The 19,803-nt window shown below is 41.3% G+C and overlaps 1 protein-coding gene across 3 annotated transcripts in view; it reads left to right on the top strand.

Annotated features, from left to right (window-relative positions):
* Nucleotides 1-791: 791 nt before the first annotated feature.
* LOC124151283 (run domain Beclin-1-interacting and cysteine-rich domain-containing protein-like) overlaps nt 792-19,803 on the top strand; it is an 86,780-nt gene continuing 67,768 nt past the window's right edge. For all 3 annotated transcript variants that reach the window (XM_048383311.1, XM_048383312.1, XM_048383310.1), the window contains exons 1-3: nt 792-900; nt 9,578-9,731; nt 13,943-14,168. In XM_048383311.1, coding sequence (XP_048239268.1) covers nt 863-900; nt 9,578-9,731; nt 13,943-14,168 — 418 coding nt within the window. In that variant the 5' untranslated portion in view covers nt 792-862. The remainder of the gene's footprint in view (nt 901-9,577; nt 9,732-13,942; nt 14,169-19,803) is intronic.

The following is a 19,803-nucleotide window of genomic DNA, read 5'->3' as shown; positions in this document are numbered from 1 at the left end:
CAAAGTGCCCTACAGATGTATATATGAACGTTTAAATTTCGTTTTTTGGTGACAGTGTGTTTTTTTTCTATTTTGTTGACAAAGGTTATGACCAGACGTCAAATAGAGGCCGGAGTGGATGTTCGGCGTCTTATAGATGAAACACGGTACACTTGTATCTCTTAACAACAGAAGATCCGGGGTAGAATAGGTCTTCAGCAACCATGCAATTCTTGTCGTAAGAGGCGACTAACGAGATCGGGTGGTCAGGCGCGCTGACTTGGTTAATGCATGTCATCGATCCCAATTGCGTAGATCGATGCTCATGATATTAATAACTGTATTGTCTGGCCCAGACTCAATTATTTACAGACCGCCGTCATATAGCTGGAATATTGCTGATTGCGGCGTAAAACAACAGACCAACCAACCAACTTTACAACAGAAAGGCTCGGCGATCGACATCCAGATGTTCTTTCCAGTTTTGGACTGGTGCCAAGTTAGAACAAATCTAGACTGTACCCGAGGCTCTAATATTACTGAATACTGTTGAAAACGGCGTTAAGCCAATTAACCCAAATCACAGTCTTTTTTTCTGTCCGTTTTGTCATCGCCGGAGATGGAAAGTTAAATTTAAACTTACGCCCTACAATGAAACTCATCGCTTCATATTAATCATAAGATCACTTGGACCTTATTGAAAAGAAAAGGAGAAAATGGACAGCTATCACGGAATCGCAAATGCCAGTGCAGCGGATGTAGGACTGACCAACTGTATCGAAACATGCAACCACCATCCGCGCATTCTGGACCCGGAACAGCCGGCAAAGTGCATCTGCAGTTACCTCCCTTGCTAAATATGGGAACGTCAGCCATGTAAACAATGGCGGACAGTGGTGATTTTGAGGAACCAAATGCAGGGTAAGGTTATTGTCACTGAATATAATTTTGTAATCATGTACAAAAGGCTTGTAATAAATGATTAGCAATATGCCGAGCGTGACTGGAATGTCCCTCTGTCGATTGTAAATAAAACCGGTGACGCTTCGTTACCACAGGATGAAGATCGCTGCACCTGTCACATGTTCCGTGTATACGCCTAGCGATACCAGGCTATTCCTCGCTAATTATTTACGCAATCTGTGTTCGTTTCGCAACAGGAGAATCTGGTGTTATTTTTCAAACAACATCTGCCATATCAAGCACATATTCACATCAAAATAACCGAAATGATCGTATTAAACCCAGATTGGTGTCGTCACGACTGATCCTGTACCTATTTATAATGTAAATGCTATGCAGATCGCAGCAACAGGCAACTCGAGAAATAATTTTTGACCTAGCTCACAAGCAGGCTAAAGGAGACGACACCATTTAATTCGGAAAAAATACACTTGCTACATGATTGCTTTACCTGAAATAAATCGTAGATGTTTTAACTAATATTAGCCTATTGGACATGGCCAGTAACAAGACAGCCAGCTCTATTTTCTGTTTCTAAGAGAAGCCCAGCTACAAATTAGAATAACTTTTGCTAATTGTTCTTTATGGAAACATCAATACACTTAGGTAAGAGGTGGACTTATGTCAAATTAAAGTTTTCAGATTCACAATAAATTTACTGCTTCTAAGTAGTATGCTTAGCTAGGTACCAACGTGATCATATTCACAGGGATGTGGTGATTTCGTAAACAAGTCCTACTTGTAAACACAAAACTTACAGTGAATTCGTAGAAAAACTGGGAGTGAATTCGTAGACTCATTTTGTTGTACAGGGGATTACCATACAAACGTTTTGATAGGAGATTAGAGCTTCCGCATCGATCTCTATCAAATATGATTGGCAGAACTGGTACTGTGAATCGTGAAATTAATGCGCCTCAAAAAGAATGTGACAGCTGGCCCCTAGCCAAAAATGCGACTCAATATGAATGCGACACCCCCTTCCTCTCAAGCATCAATGGATATATCTAAAGAAAACGTCCTCTGTTAGGTTTACAGGAGAATCCTCACCTTAATCCAACCTTACATTAATCCAAATACACACCAAATAGCACCGCTGATTAGCGCTGAGTAGAGTACTTCCGCTAAAACAATACATGCGCGCTGGCAAAGACACCGCGTTGCATAGTTGGCGTCTGTCTGGACTTGCAGGTGTGATCAGTGATGACATGAGTGAGTAGAACTCTAGTCTTGACCCCAGCAGTGACAATTCAAAGGATGTAATTAGTGTTTGAATGACATTGTTTATATACTTGTTACAAGTGCTGCTCAATAAACAGTGATGTGGAATACATAGTTGTTTGTTTTCAGCATATGTCTAAGTTGGTATTTCTGCTATCCAAAATGTCTTATTGTTGATATAAATGTGATGTTTAACAATGCGAGCAAAGACCACTCACATTTTTCGCATTTAATTCACGCTCGCGTTAATTTCAAGATTTACAGTATATCGTCAAGATCATACGGTTCAGAAACTTGGTTTTCATGTCAAAATGTACCTGTTGCAAGTCAAATCCCGGGATATTTGCTGATCTACCTTTCAATATTTCAGTTCCTCAAACAGAACATTCAAAGTGAGTGCACTGAGTTGAACAGGATGTATGATTAAAAAATGTGTTTAGTACTCTGACATCAAACATGTCGGTGCAATATCCCGTATTCGACGTAATAAGCGCCCAGGGCGCTCTCAAAATTAGAAATAGTGGGCTCTTATTAGAATATTATTTTGGTGAAAATAACAGAGTTAAAAGATAAATTTCGTGGTTTATGCTGACAGCCTCAAATATATATATATACGAGAGATATATTTTTCCAAAATTTAATTGCCCATAATTAAGGGTGCATATAACACACGAGTGCGTATTATACGCGAATAAATAAGTCTTGTGTACATTGATCAATGGGAAGGGGTGCTAATTGGGATTGTTCACTAGCCAATATCTTAGCAAATAGCGCCGTGGGCGCTTATTAGACCGGGGCGCTTATTGCGTAGAATACGGTAATACAGTCCTTGTTCGTCATTATGGGGTGTGAACTCGAAAAATTGTTCATTCTCCAACATTTACAGGGGTAGAAAACTAACATTTTTAGTCCACTAGTTGTTTTAATGATAACATATAGCAAAATCCTTAAAAATGGCAAATTTCTACTAGTCCTTAGGATACCTTAACTATTGGGCAGTTTGGCAAGGACTTGTGCCAATTTCTAATGCTGATTTACTTAGTAGGGCTGGGACGATTCCAAATTGCGACCTGTGTACTCGACCCCCTTTTACCAATCTCTACCAGTGTAGCCACTGTAGGTATCAAGAGTTGGGTGTATGATGTCCGATTAAGAATTATTTTACCGGAGCCCTGGCAAGTGCTATTTACATTCACATATAAAAGGATAAGATCATGCATACACTGAAGTCAACTGAAATTATTTCTTTACTCAAACATATAAAAGTCAGAAACAGTGTGTGCAGAGTCAGAAAGAAATGCAAACCAAAGTGACTTTTATTGTTATTGTATTTAAACTATATATCACATGACGCACTTCATTTCTTTCTTACGTGTCCCTCAAACAGTACAGTAAGGCAAAACATGTATTATTTCGTAAAAGGCTAAGATTTAAATTCAATTCTAAATGGTAATTCAAATGTAACGACAGTAACAAATCTTGAAATTTTGAAATCGGTGCACAGTTTTATTCTTTCTTCTTGCCGATTAAGAGATTTTGTCTGAGATGATGGCTTTGCTATATGATACTGCGATGTTGTTCTGCTGAATGTAAATAATAATGTAACTGTGGTTATGGAAGATAATCCAGTAATTAAACACTTACAGAACAATACTTACCTTTGATGCAAATTATACAATGTATGCTATTGCTATTTCTCATGTCACTATCAATACATTGCTATTTGTATATGTATCATGTTTGGGAGAGGCATTCAGATAAGCAAAATTTGCTTGTTTGCCAATCCCTCCACTTTATGGAAATAAACATGTTTATATCACATGACTAACCATGGGTCCGGGTAGTACTGTGGGTACCTGGGTCCTTCTTAGTACCCACCCTATCCGTGTACCAAGTTACCCATCCGCGCCCTATTACTTAGTGCTACCTATGAGGACCAGGGTTAGAGTGAATGGTCCCCAGCAACGTGTGATGGTCGCAAGAGTAGATTACCATTGATGCACACTGTGGGGTTTCTAGGTTAGAATGGGTCCCCAGCAACCTATGCTGGTTGTAAGAGGCGACCAAATGGATGAGGTGGTCATGCTGGGTGTGGTGGTTGATAGAGTGTCATTGTACTCTGATGACGATTGGCTCACAACATCGACTAATGAGTTGTTTAGTCCAGATTCGATTATTTACGTGCCTCTGTCATATAGCTAGAATATTGCTGAGTGTGGCATTAAACAAAAGAAAAAAAACACCCGAAAATGCTTGCACAACATTGTGTCCTGCCTCTTATAATAGATCAAGTGGTCATTGTGCCCCTTAGCTGTGCAGGATCTGCTGATTTCCAACTACTGTGATATTTGGTGTGCCTCTTAGCTGTGACAGGATCTGCTGATTTCCAACTACTGTGATCCTCGGTGTGTCCCTTAGCTATGTCAGGATCTGCTGAGTTCCAACTACTGTGATCCTCGGTGTGTCCCTTAGCTGTGTCAGGATCTGCTGATTTCCAACTACTGTGATCCTAGGTGTGTCCCTAAGCTGTGACAGGATCTGCTGATTTCCAACTACTGTGATCCTCGGTGTGTCCCTTAGCTGTGTCAGGATCTGCTGATTTCCAACTACTATGATCCTCAGTGTGTCCCTTAGCTGTGTCAGGATCTGCTGATTTCCAACTGCTGTGATCCTGGGTGTGTCCCTTAGCTGTGTCAGGATCTGCTGATTTCCAACTACTATGATCCTCGGTGTGTCCCTTAGCTGTGTCATGATCTGCTGATTTCCAACTACTATGATCCTCAGTGTGTCCCTTAGCTGTGTCATGATCTGCTGATTTCCAACTACTATGATCCTCGTTGTGTCCCTTAGCTGTGTCAGGATCTGCTGATTTCCAACTGCTGTGATCCTCGGTGTGTCCCTTAGCTGTGTCAGGATCTGCTGATTTCCAACTACTGTGATCCTAGGTGTGTCCCTTAGCTGTGACAGGATCTGCTGATTTCCAACTACTGTGATCCTCGGTGTGTCCCTTAGCTGTGTTAGGATCTGCTGATTTCCAACTACTATGATCCTCAGTGTGTCCCTTAGCTGTGTCAGGATCTGCTGATTTCCAACTGCTGTGATCCTCGGTGTGTCCCTTAGCTGTGTCAGGATCTGCTGATTTCCAACTACTATGATCCTCGGTGTGTCCCTTAGCTGTGTCAGGATCTGCTGATTTCCAACTACTATGATCCTCAGTGTGTCCCTTAGCTGTGTCAGGATCTGCTGATTTTCCAACTGCTGTGATCCTCGGTGTGTCCCTTAGCTGTGTCAGGATCTGCTGATTTCCAACTACTGTGATCCTCGTTGTGTCCCTTAGCTGTGTCAGGATCTGCTGATTTCCAACTACTGTGATCCTCGGTGTGTCCCTTAGCTGTGTCAGGATCTGCTGATTTCCAACTACTATGATCCTCAGTGTGTCCCTTAGCTGTGACAGGATCTGCTGATTTCCAACTACTGTGATCCTCGGTGTGTCCCTTAGCTTTGTCAGGATCTGCTGATTTCCAACTAGTGTGATCCTCGGTGTGTCCCTTAGCTGTGTCATGATCTGCTGATTTCCAACTACTGTGATCCTCTGTGCGTCAGCTATGGCTTTGATCCCACTAACCATGCAAACAGACTTTGTAATGGACTTTGACCTGTGAGGACAACTGCTATTGTCATCACCTAGGTTAATGTGTGAGGTAGCTGAGTTCCGACAGCTGTACATTTAACATATTCATAATTATACTGTTTGGTCATTTACAGAAGAGACATATTCAAAAGCAATATTTTCTTTAAGATGTATTTTGCTTTCAGGAACTCAGAGTTACCATGGTTACCTCATGAATCAGGGAGGGGGCAGGGGTGGCCTAGTTATCTAAGAGCTGCGATTCGCTGTGCAGAGTTGCGTCCCTTTGGCACACCAGAAACCTATGATTATGGGTTCGAATCCCGGTTCACCTCGATTTTGTTTCTAGGTTTGTCAGCACCATACCCGTGCTCATGGGTTTCACCGAAGTGGTAAATGTCTGAGACTTGCATCACTTCGGGCTTTCCTCCCACATTAAGCTGACACGCCGTGATATAACTGGAATACTGTTAAAAGCGGAGTTAAACCCAACTCTCTCACTCATGAATCAAGGGTGTCATGAATAAGAGCACTACACAAGTTTATGAACAGAAATATTTGGGAAAACTGTACTAATGAACAAACTAACTTATTGGAAAAATTACACTTAGATGCTCTTAGAACCATATGCTGTTATATGCTGGCGCTGTTCGGGGTACGAGTCATCAGAAGATTTACAATGAAACACACAGGTCATTAAAAGACAGAAGATACAATTTAAAACTGGTAATGTTTTACAAAATGAATAACCATTTATCCCCGGAATATCTTTGTAGGCTTATTCCTAATACAGTTTCGGAAAACACAAATTATGACTTAAGGGATAAAACTTATCTTCAAACAGTGAAGTGTAAAACAAAAGCTTATGCAGATTCATTTATACCAGCTACAACACAACTTTGGAATATGTTACCAGAAAACCTAACGGGGGCAGAGACCGTTACACAATTAAAGAATTTGCTTCACGCAAAGGGAGATAATGGTATACACTGGGATTTAAATTATGGAAGCAGATTATGTCAAATTATTCACCGTCGCCTCAGGCTTGGCTGCAGCGATCTTAACGCAGATCAGTATAATAAACATATCTTTGATACAAAAACTTGTTCCTGTGGATACCATACCGAGGATGCTTTACACTTCTTTTTTGTGTGTACAAATTACTATGCTCTTCGAAATGAAATGTATTTTTACCAACATGGTTATTCTTTACAAACAGTGCTATGCGGAAATTCGGATTTGAGTAAGGAAGAGCAAATGCTAATATTAGATTCTATTCAAGACTTTATATTAACAACTGGCAGATTTTCAGTTAAATGATTGTTTAATATAAATTGCAAATAGATTTATTATATATCAGTGTATATACACATCTAGCTTGGCATGTACCATTCATTTGTTGCATCTAACCTTCATTTATGTATTTATTGTACTATGTCCTATGTGTAATGGAGCGGTATTAACATAAGCGCTTCGCTTGTTTACCAATCCATTTTCACACTTTTGTGAAAATAAATATGTTTAAACCAGAAATATGCTTCCTTATTTGAATAAGACGTCCTAAGTTACCTGGTTCAGACAGGTTAAATGAATAATAAGATGAATAAGGCCAAAAAAAGAATTCTTGTGTTTAAGGTGACTGACCAACCCATTGTTTCACGTGCGACCCAAATGTTTTTGTCAAAGCGGGAAACAGTCATCAAGAAATCCCATGTTTAAAAGCTGGGAAAAATCGGATGTTTCCATGTATTGTCATTGCTGTAGCGATTGTGACCTACGAGTTCATGAAACATTGCAACCACCATCAGTACTGAACTAGCCGTCTTTGTTAAACATTGTAGAAGAAATAGTAAGTAAAAAGAATAACTATACCTACTAGGGCTGCAATGAACAACCTATGAGGCGAATGCGATTTGTATCACGAATATAGGGTAACGAATACGAATATTAATTATGTATTATTTATTATATTAAGTGAAACATTAACAACATAAAGTAATTGACATGGTTTGTTAATTATCTATATTATACATTTATATGCTGCACTTGTCCAGGTACTTAGTCTTAGTATCTGCTCAAATGCTACAATGACCAGTGACCAAATTCCTGTTAAATTAAATATTATAAGAGTGTTGTCTTTAAAGAAATCTATGGATATCATATGTTCTTATGGATGTTTTAGGTACAGGGTATGTAAATGCACATGATTGCATATTCATAAATATTCGATTCTTATGGCCACGAATAACGAATTCAATTCATGAATGGATGCGGTTCGATTCACCGAATACGCGAGTGAATTGTAACGGCCCTAATACCTACCCACCCATACCTGTTGTGTCCCTGTTGTCTGGAACAAGTAGTTTTTTTATTGTTTGGTTACAGAATCTGATCACAAGCTTGATTCAGTGTCCATGACCACGATAAACTACTGTTAACGTGAGCGTGAATTAAATGCAAAAAATAAGACAATAAGACAACCTCATTTCACACTTTGGATAGCGGACTGACTGACTGATATCGGAGATTTAACGTGCGCTTTCCGACTGTAGCGTATTTCGCACACGGGGCTGGCCGGGCCATTTAGTGTATTGCGAAAAGGGTGAAAGTGGTGTGTGCAACCCAAGAGGGGGCTTTTAGGGGTTGCTTATATTGAATTTTTGGAATTTTTAAATTTGAAAAAAATGCCAAAGTGGGTGGAGGAGGGAACTAAGGGAGCCGGGTGAGGTGGGTGTTTGTATGTTTATTGGATTTTGGATTGGTAGATTAATGACCTTTTAGATGCGCTTAATTAGGCCTGTTTTGATTAGGAATACGCCTAGGGCCTTGAAGTTTTCTAGTTTATTTTGAGGGTTTAGTATTCATCTATAGCGGAAATACCATCTTGAATATCTACACAAACACGGTTTATTTAGCAGCTGTTGTAACCAGTACATAACATTGTCATTCAAAGAATACGAATTACACGATTGGCATCCGGTGAGTTATCATTGCTGGGGTCAAGAGTTCTACCCACTTGGGTCAAACTAGGCATCATTAATCAATCCAAGCAGTGAACTGTTGTTGGTTCAATTATTTTATTGCATTTGAACTTCCTTAATGCCAGTCAACAGAATAAACATATAAACTGTGTGTTGTGTTTAGGTAAACACTGTTTATTGTTATTACGGAGTGGTTTACCCAGTGCTGATAAGCGGTGCTATTTGCTGTTTGATTGGATTAAAGTAAGGATATGTATCATTCCACTGGGGATGGGGTGGGGGAGTCTCATTGATTTTGAGTCGCATATTTGGCTTGGGGTCAGCAATCGTATTAAATTGAAGACGCATTGATTTCAAGATTTACAGTATATATTTAATAAAAAGAAAATGCCTGTTGCCCGACCAGTTAAAGTGGCTGAGAATTTGATGATTTATTTTGTATTCCTAATCATGCTAATACATGTTATAGGCACACTAGATTTAAACGGATGGGTTTGCGAAAGAAGTGGTTCGAAATAAATATTTTCAGATGCAGTAATTTGCAAAATCATGATCTAACCTCTGAGACCTCTGATTTGATACCTCTGGCAGACCAGTCAGAATGCAGGATTATAATGTTATTGTAAAATTAAGTATATTGGCTTAATTATTGGCATAACAATCTGTAAAACAAGTGAAAGGACAGATCTAGCCTGACACTGAGTAACAATATACTATGTGTAGCAACTGATCACTTCACATTGGCTCTGGATGACAGTCTGTTCTGGAGAAGACCTACGTCATGCTGATACTGTTGTAACTTCAGATCGACTCACCATGAGCTGCTGATTGGACTGAAGTCAACAATCGAGGGCCTGCTGGCAACCCACACCACCAATGTCTGGAACACGTATGGGGGTCTGAACCGCGTCTGTAGCCACGTCAACCAGATACTCAGACACCGAATCCGACCAGCGCAGGTAGGTACGACAGGGGTAGATTTAACAACAAATTTGTATGTAGCCAGCAGGGCTTGCTCCTTTTAAAAGTTACTGGCCCTTCTCCAAAACTAGCCTACAACTAAATGGTGGAGGCCGTGAAGAGGCCGAACCTGAAGTCACGCAGCCACCTACAGGGCTCTGACATACTCATGATTCCTCAACCCTAAAATGCCATTTCCTGCACTCTGAGGTTAAATCTTGCCTTCCATTTGCCTCATTCCGTGGTGATTTATGAGCAAATAAAGATGTTGTTGTACACAACATTACAAACTGGCTGGTTGTCATGCTACCAAGATCATCAACATTTATCTTTCTTTGAGGTAACCATTCACATGGCGTCATCCCCTAAATATTTTCTCTTTAAGCAGTGTCCAGTTAAAAATATTAAACATACACAGAGAAGGGGTGTAATTTAGACTAGCCAGACGGGCCATCTACTTTACGTTTCAGCAAACCCTTTGTAATTTTAACTGGCCACGGTTCAACAGGCCAGCAGTTATATCGTCCCTGGATACGACTTGACATGCTCAAGAGCTCCAGATAATCTGCGTAACCCGTGTAGATCTTGGGTAGAATAGGTCTTCAGCAACCCATGCTTGCCGTAAAAGGCGACTAACAGGTTCAGATGGTCAGGCTCGCTGTCTTGGTTGCTGAATGTCATCGTATCCCAATTGCGTGGATAGATCCTCATGATGTCAATCACTGGATTGTCTGGTCCAGACTCGATTGTTTACAGACCGCCGTCGTATAGCTGGAGTATTGCTGAGTGCGACGTTAAACAACAAACACACACACGCCTATCTGAACATCTCAATTGCCTGAAATGTCAAATGAATGACTACCAACAAAAGCGAGATGAAACTATTATTTCTAAATTGTGTTTGTCTCATTAGCAAATGTAGATGTGTCAGTTGCATCAGAGCATCACATAGTGCAGTGTGATGAAGTCGTCCGAGCTGCTGGACCCCAGCCAGTATCTGTGTCAGTAATAACTTGCTGGCCCCCAACCAGTATCTGTGCCAGTAATAACTTGCTGGCCCCCAACCAGTATCTGTGCCAGTAATAACTTGCTGGCCCCCAGCCAGTATCTGTGTCAGTAATAACTTGCTGGCCCCCAACCAGTATCTGTGCCAGTAATAACTTGCTGGCCCCCAGCCAGTATCTGTTTCAGTAATAACTTGCTGGCCCCCAACCAGTATCTGTGTCAGTAATAACTTGCTGGCCCCCAACCAGTATCTGTGTCAGTAATAACTTGCTGGCCCCCAACCAGTATCTGTGTCAGTAATAACTTGCTGGCCCCCAACCAGTATCTGTATCAGTAATAACTTGCTGGCCCCCAACCAGTATCTGTATCAGTAATAACTTGCTGGCCCCCAGCCAGTATCTGTATCAGTAATAACTTGCTGGCCCCCAACCAGTATCTGTGTCAGTAATAACTTGCTGGCCCCCAACCAGTATCTGTATCAGTAATCACTTGCTGGCCCCCAACCAGTATCTGTGCCAGTAATAACTTGCTGGCCCCCAACCAGTATCTGTGCCAGTAATAACTTGCTGGCCCCAAACCAGTATCTGTATCAGTAATAACTTGCTGGCCCCCAACCAGTATCTGTGTCAGTAATAACTTGCTGGCCCCCAACCAGTATCTGTGTCAGTAATAACTTGCTGGCCCCCAACCAGTATCTGTGTCAGTAATAACTTGCTGGCCCCCAACCAGTATCTGTGCCAGTAATAACTTGCTGGCCCCCAGCCAGTATCTGTGTCAGTAATAACTTGCTGGCCCCCAACCAGTATCTGTGCCAGTAATAACTTGCTGGCCCCCAACCAGTATCTGTTTCAGTAATAACTTGCTGGCCCCCAACCAGTATCTGTGTCAGTAATAACTTGCTGGCCCCCAACCAGTATCTGTGTCAGTAATAACTTGCTGGCCCCCAACCAGTATCTGTATCAGTAATAACTTGCTGGCCCCCAGCCAGTATCTGTGTCAGTAATAACTTGCTGGCCCCCAACCAGTATCTGTATCAGTAATAACTTGCTGGCCCCCAACCAGTATCTGTATCAGTAATCACTTGCTGGCCCCCAACCAGTATCTGTGCCAGTAATAACTTGCTGGCCCCCAACCAGTATCTGTATCAGTAATCACTTGCTGGCCCCCAACCAGTATCTGTGCCAGTAATAACTTGCTGGCCCCCAACCAGTATCTGTGCCAGTAATAACTTGCTGGCCCCCAACCAGTATCTGTATCAGTAATAACTTGCTGGCCCCCAACCAGTATCTGTATCAGTAATAACTTGCTGGCCCCCAACCAGTATCTGTGTCAGTAATAACTTGCTGGCCCCCAACCAGTATCTGTGTCAGTAATAACTTGCTGGCCCCCAACCAGTATCTGTATCAGTAATAACTTGCTGGCCCCCAACCAGTATCTGTATCAGTAATCACTTGCTGGCCCCCAACCAGTATCTGTGCCAGTAATAACTTGCTGGCCCCCAACCAGTATCTGTGCCAGTAATAACTTGCTGGCCCCAAACCAGTATCTGTATCAGTAATAACTTGCTGGCCCCCAACCAGTATCTGTGTCAGTAATAACTTGCTGGCCTCCAACCAGTATCTGTGCCAGTAATAACTTGCTGGCCCCCAGCCAGTATCTGTTTCAGTAATAACTTGCTGGCCCCCAACCAGTATCTGTGTCAGTAATAACTTGCTGGCCCCCAACCAGTATCTGTGTCAGTAATAACTTGCTGGCCCCCAACCAGTATCTGTATCAGTAATAACTTGCTGGCCCCCAACCAGTATCTGTGCCAGTAATAACTTGCTGGCCCCCAACCAGTATCTGTGTCAGTAATAACTTGCTGGCCCCAAACCAGTTTCTGTGTCAGTAATAACTTGCTGGCCCCCAACCAGTATCTGTGTCAGTAATAACTTGCTGGCCCCCAACCAGTATCTGTGTCAGTAATAACTTGCTGGTCCCCAACCAGTATCTGTGCCAGTAATAACTTGCTGGCCCCCAACCAGTATCTGTGTCAGTAATAACTTGCTGGACCCGAGCCAGTATCTGTGTCAGTAATAACTTGCTGGCCCCCAACCAGTATCTGTGTCAGTAATAACTTGCTGGCCCCAAGCCAGTATCTGTGTCAGTAATAACATGCTGGCCCCCAACCAGTATCTGTGTCAGTAATAACTTGCTGGCCCCCAGCCAGTATCTGTACCAGTAATAACTTGCTGGCCCCCAACCAGTTTCTGTGTCAGTAATAACTTGCTGGCCCCCAGCCAGTATCTGTGTCAGTAATAACTTGCTGGCCCCCAGCCAGTATCTGTGTCAGTAATAACCTGCTGGCCCCCAACCAGTATCTGTGTCAGTAATAACTTGCTGGCCCCCAACCAGTATCTGTGTCAGTAATAACTTGCTGGCCCCCAACCAGTATCTGTGCCGGGGAAACTAGCACTGTGCTGTGACCTGAATGGTGGTGTCATTGTACCATTGTAGTTGTCTACATTCTTGATGTTTTACAGGCCATTGCACACCTATCAGTCACCAGGCCCAGATTTGATAGGATGCAGGCCATTGTGCACCTATCAGTTACTAGGCCCACATTTGATGTTTTACAGGCCACTTCACTGGTCCTCCAAGTTTGTAGTGAGTTCAGCTTGAAAAAGACAAGAATGTTTTTAATGTTTTCCCTTTCTGTTAGTTATTATTTTCAAACTGGACAGTAGTATTTCATTATAGTTTTTTTTTCAAATAGATCTCTACCGCCGATGAAAAGAAGCCCTTGTTGTTTTGACTTTTTCTTCTTCTGAATTTTCTATTTTTAAGGTCGTTGGATCCTAAATTGATGATGTTGTCCTAAATTGATGATAGTAGGCCAAAATTGATGATGTAATCCTAACTTGATGATAGTAGGCCTAAGTTGATGACATAAGGCCTAATTTGATGATGTAGTCCTAACTTGATGATAGTAGGCCTAAGTTGATGACATAAGGCCTAATTTGATGATGTAGTCCTAACTTGATGATAGTAGGCCTAAGTTGATGACATAAGGCCTAATTTGATGATGTAGTCCTAACTTGATGATAGTAGGCCTAAGTTGATGACATAAGGCCTAATTTGATGATGTAGTCCCAACTTGAGGATAAATTGATCTTGTAAGGCCCAAATTGATAACGTAAGGCCTAATTTGATGCTTGTGTTACAGAGCCACTTTCCCAGTGACTCCGACTTCTGGGACTTTGTGCAAGGACTGAAATGGCTGAGTCCAGTCCTGGCACCGAGCATCGAGCGGCTCAACAAGCTGTCTCAGACCTGCGAGGACTCGGGGAAGGGGATCACGTGGCTGCGAGACAGTCTCCATGATCACATGTTGTCTGCACAGCTGGAGGTGCTTGTCAAGAACACCAATCATCTGCACAACTTCTACTATGGTGAGTATACCCAACTGTGTGTCTGTCCTAGCTCTGAGAGACCGCCTGTGTGGTCTAGTGCATACAGAGATGATATTATATATATTGCAACACAAATATTTTGCCCATACACACCCCTGTGAGATCCGGGGTAGAATCGGTCTTCAGCAACCCATGCTTGCTGTAAATGGCGACTATGCTTGTCGTAAGAGGCGACTAACAGGATCATTTGGTCAGGGTCGCTCACCTGGTTGATGAATGTCATCGTATCCCAATTGAGTGGATCGATGCTGTCGATGTCAATCACTGGATTGTCTGGTCCAGACTCGATTATTTACAGACTGCCGTCATATAGCTGGAATATTGCTGAGTGCGGCATTCAACAAACAAACAAACAAACAAACAAACACTAATGTTCCTGATGGACATCACCTCTAAACATGTTCTCTCTCAGCAGTCTGCATGGCAGAGAGATTTTATGACACTTCATGTGGTTAGATAATGTGAATATGCATTTCTGGTAAGATTGATTATCTCCCATTCTCGGAGACCGAGAAAAAATAGACAAACATACCTGGCCATGTGTGACAAATGGTTTCACAAAACCTTGCCAGGCTATAGACATGGTTCAGCATCTGTTCACACACTGGGAAAGGCCTTGCACTAGAATCTGCCTTCAACAGGTGTTGTACCTCTTCAAACTGCATGGAATTTCACAATAGGGGTGTCATTGATTAAATTTAGTATCACTACATCGACTCAGAGGTATCACAATATACAGGGTTTTACGACTAACAAATGTGCAGTACACACACACGTAGATAATGGACACAGAAAAAAATATACTGCATGCAAAGGGATGGACAATATTTAATATTCATTGTACCTACATCGAAAAAAGAGCAGTTGTGGGTGTCTGTCATGTCATCCATCAATCATGACCACTGTCCACATGATCATTGATTCTCTCCAGGATCTAAAGTAATGATCTAAGCTTACAGACACTACACCATTTCATTACTTAACAGGACCCTCATATTGCCAGCAAGGACCCTTAAAATTACCGTAATCAACGTAATAAGCGCCCGGGGCGCTCTCAAAATTAGAAATATGGGGCTCTTATTAGAATATTATTTTGGTGGAAAAAACAGAGTTGAAAGATAAGTTTCGTGGTTTATGCTGACAGACTGAAATGTTGATATACGACTGATATATTTTTCCAGAATTTAATTGCCCATAATTAAGAATGCATATAACACACGAGTGCGTATTATACGCGAATAAATAAGTCTTGTGTACATTGATCAATCGGAAGGGGTGCTAAATGGGATTGTTCACAAACCAATATACAAGCAAATATCGCCGTGGGCGCTTATTATGTCGAATACGGTAATTATTTATATGCCTTGAATATTATGGATATATCTATAATTGTATAATATCGAATAATTAATAAGGTGAATTGTTCTGTATGTTTATACAGCAACAGAAACTGACAGTTTTAATCCACTAGTCTTTAAATGTTATAATTATAACATATAGCAAAACCCTTAACAATGCTTAAAAAGGACAAATTTCTACTAGACCTTAATTATTGGGCAGTTTGGCAAGTCTGTAGGAATAAAGCCAATTTCTAACGTTGACTCGCAATAATATTCTAAATATGAACTCTTATCTTGCATGAAATTGAATTTTCTGCCTTACACAGAGTTTCAGATGGTTGTCGGTCACCGGTCATAGACTGATAATAATTTCAATTTGACAGATGAATTGTTTAACTGGTCAGTCTTTTGACCGATAGAAATGCTGAGCAAGGTGTCTCATGTGTTATATATTCATAAATTAAAAGTAAATAGTAACGATTAATCCTACTTAAGACATCGATTTAATACAACTATGCACAGCCATCAAAAATTGTAATTAAAATTCTGAGCAGCATGTCTTTGCATCATACTTTCTGTATCATAGGGGAACAGAGCTGTCAGCAGCTATAGTGACTTCGTCAAGCGCTTTTTGCAAAGTTCAATGGCCAGATCATATATATTCATCCAATCATGAATTGACTTTTGCCATTGACTTATTAAATGTAAATGTTTCTGTGGCAGTGAATTACAAATTCAGTATTGATATTCAGAACTTAGTGTCGATGCAGTATTGACATTACTATTAATGCTACACTGATATCTCTATATATACGAGAATGGGTATTTAATTGCTTTGTGACTGTAATCATTTTTTTCCGTTTCACCAACGTTTGAACAAAATTTGTTCACATCCACTCGTTCTCCGAAAATTCATTTGACCTGTTGTTTATAGTTTTAATAAAACGATCCCTTGACAGTGATAGAAACTTACAGTTTCAGCCCATTGTTCCTTACAATGATAACATAAACTCTTAAAAAGGCCAAATTTCTACTGGTCCTTAGGATACCGCAACTATTGGGCAGTTTGACAAGGACTATAGGTTGGTTGGTTGGTTTGTTGTTTAACGCCGCACTCAGCAATATTCCAGCTATATGACGGCGGTCTGTAAATAATCGAGTCTGGACCAGACAATCCAGTGATTAATATCATGAGCATCGATCCACGCAAATGGGATCGATGACATGCATCAACCAAGTCAGCGAGCCTGACCACCCGATCCCGTTAGTCGCCTTTTACGACAAGCATAGTCACCTTTTACGTCAAGCAAGGGTTGCTGGAGACCTATTCTACCCCTGAATTTTCACGGGTTGCAAGGACTATAGGACTAGTGCCAATTGCTAACGCTGATTTATCAATTTTCTAAGCACTTAGGTGCTTATGGGTGCTAATAATGGCAAATACTGTAACTATCACAGAGTGACAATACTTAGGCGGGTTATTTCAGCTTTTTGGAACTTCATGGGAAAGTATGTGGACTGTTTTTGCATAGCAAAGGAATAATGATGTTCGTTTGTCAACACATCTTGTGTAGAGTTTGTCTGTTGAACTATATCCTATCAAACTCAGGATCCCTTGTTGCTAATATGTGGAGATAATCAACGGGATAACATTTAGTTTGGGTAGATTATCTCCCTTGTATTGTGACAGTTCTTGTTGATAAGCAAAGTTTTGTTTGTTTGTTGTTTAACACCGCACTCAGCAATATTCCAGCTATATGACGGCGGTCTGTAAATAATCGTGTCTGGACCAGACCATCCAGTGACTGATCTCATGAGCATCGATCCACGCAAATGGGATATGATGACATGCGTCAACCAAGTTAGCGAGCCTGACCACCCGATCCCGTTAGTCGCCTTTTACGACAAACATAGTCGCCTTTTACGGCAAGCATGGGTTGCTGAAGACCTATTCTACCCCGGATCTTCACGGGGGGAGGTAAGCATGGGTTGCTGAAGACCTATTCTACCCCGGATCTTCCAGGGGTCTGGACCCCAAACCCCTACCCCTTTTTGAAAACCAAATATAGTATGTTGTAGGCAGTAATAATATCTGAGAGAGGATTTTGATATTTTAGTCCCCTCTCTTTTAAAAATTCTGGATCCGCCCTTGGAGTGCTATGTTAAAATATGTGACAAATTCTAAAAAATTTAAGAAAACGAGATTAAATAAAACATCCAAGAACAAAATAATGTTTTAGGAAATTTAAGGATGTGGGGTTGAGAATCAACTGAAATTTTCGCTTGCTGGTAGGGAGGAAGTGAGTTTAGTTTTATGAAGCTTTTGACATTCCATCCCTACCAAAGCAGGTGACATCAGTGATCGGTTTTACACATTGTACCCTTTTGGAATTGAACATGTTATTCAGGGTAAGAACCTCAACCACAGAGCTACCCGACCACCCTTTCATATTGTAGGGGCGGTGGGTAGCCCAGTGGTTTTAGTGTTTGCTCGTCGCGCCGAAGACCCGGGTTCGATTCCCCACATGGGTACAATGTGTGAAGCCCATTTCTGGTGTCCCCCCGGTGATATTGCTGGAATATTGCTGTGGTGTAAAACTATACTCACTCACTCATCGCTTGTTGAGTGGTGGGATAGCCCAGTGGTTAAAGTGTTCACTTGTCACACCTAAGACCCGGGTTCGATTCCCCACATGGGTACAATGTGTGAAGCCCATTTCTGGTGCCCCTGTCATGATATTGCTGGAATATTGCTGTGGTGTAAAACTATACTCACTCACTCATCGCTTGTTGAGTGGTGGGATAGCCCAGTGGTTAAAGTGTTCACTTGTCACACCTAAGACCCGGGTTCGATTCCCCACATGGGTACAATGTGTGAAGCCCATTTCTGGTGCCCCCTGCTGTGATAGGGATGGAATAAGGCTAGAAGTGGCGTAAACCAAACTCACTCACTCTGTTGTATTGTCAGCTGGTCTGTATCAACATATTAACACTGAATCAACAGAGCTTGATAAAGAAAGTCAAATTCAGTCTAGCATTAAGAGCAGAATTGATAAGATAATTTGAAACTGGATGTGAAAAATTGATATTCGCTCTGGGTTCTTTAGTACAGTATTGTGTATCAGCTGTTGGGTTGTCAATATCATTATGTCAAATACCAAGAATACTGAGTCAGCTGATCTAGTAGGGAATAACATTCACAGCGTCACTGTCACGATTATTTGGAATTAAATACATGTCTTGTGTGATGGTATGACTCGTAATGGCACAGCTGGTGTGAGATACCTGTAGCAGGGATGCTGCTTTGTTTCATGCTTGGATCGTCCTTGATGCAGATTGTAATGTCAGATGCAGTCTAATGTACATGTATAATGTTACATTATGGTGTAAAATATATAAATCATGCTTATGTTATGATGAGTCAAAGTGTTCTTTGGTGATTGGTTTTGAAAAAATTTGTACCAGCAGGTAGACAGCATATGGTGTTTATTGTTTGTTTGTTTGTTGTTTAACACCGGTCTGTTAATAAACGAGTCTGGACCAGACAATCCAGTGATTGATTTCAGGAGCATCGATCCATGCAATTGGGATCCTGTTAGTCGCCTCTTACGACAAGCATAGTCGCCATTTACTGCAAGCATGGGTTGCTGAAGACCTTTTCTACCTCGGATCTTCGCGGGTTGCATTATGTGTAACCTACTAGTTTAATTTCTTATAGTTGTGTCCTTAACAGTTTTGAACATTATGTAATATTGTTATGATTCTGATTTTGGTAAGCACTAGAGCTTCTGTTCTCTGTGCAAATTTCGACCTTTGGGCACACCAGAAACCTGTGAGTCCAAGTTCGTCCTGATTTATGTTTCTAGGTTTGTCAGCACCACGCCCACGCTCTTGGGTTTCACCAAAGTGGTAAATGTGGTTTGTCTATAGTCAAGATTAGCTATGTGACATGTCAGTCAGATGCAAAGTGTTCCTATTTATAACTGTTATCTCATAGTGACTATTTCACCTGTTTGTAACACGGCCATAACAACTGACTCAAGCTCTGATAGTGTGTGAGGCTTACATCTAGGGCAGTGAAAAGAAGGTAAGGTGAATATATAGATTAAGTGATTATTGGTGGTCAGTCATGTGTGACGTTGTGTGACCTCACACCCTGTAGAGGTGAAGGTGTGTTTGTATTTGTGTTCTATCATGTGCGACCGTGGTGACCTCTGAGTTCACTCTGTAGAGGCGCAGGTGTGTTTGTATTTGTGTTCTATCATGTGCGACCT

Source organism: Haliotis rufescens, unplaced genomic scaffold (assembly GCF_023055435.1).
Source record: "Haliotis rufescens isolate VD_foot unplaced genomic scaffold, xgHalRufe1.0.p SCAF_47, whole genome shotgun sequence".
Taxonomy (NCBI): domain Eukaryota; kingdom Metazoa; phylum Mollusca; class Gastropoda; order Lepetellida; family Haliotidae; genus Haliotis; species Haliotis rufescens.
Note: the sequence above shows the minus strand (reverse complement) of the source record. Positions and strands in the feature narration are given on the sequence as shown.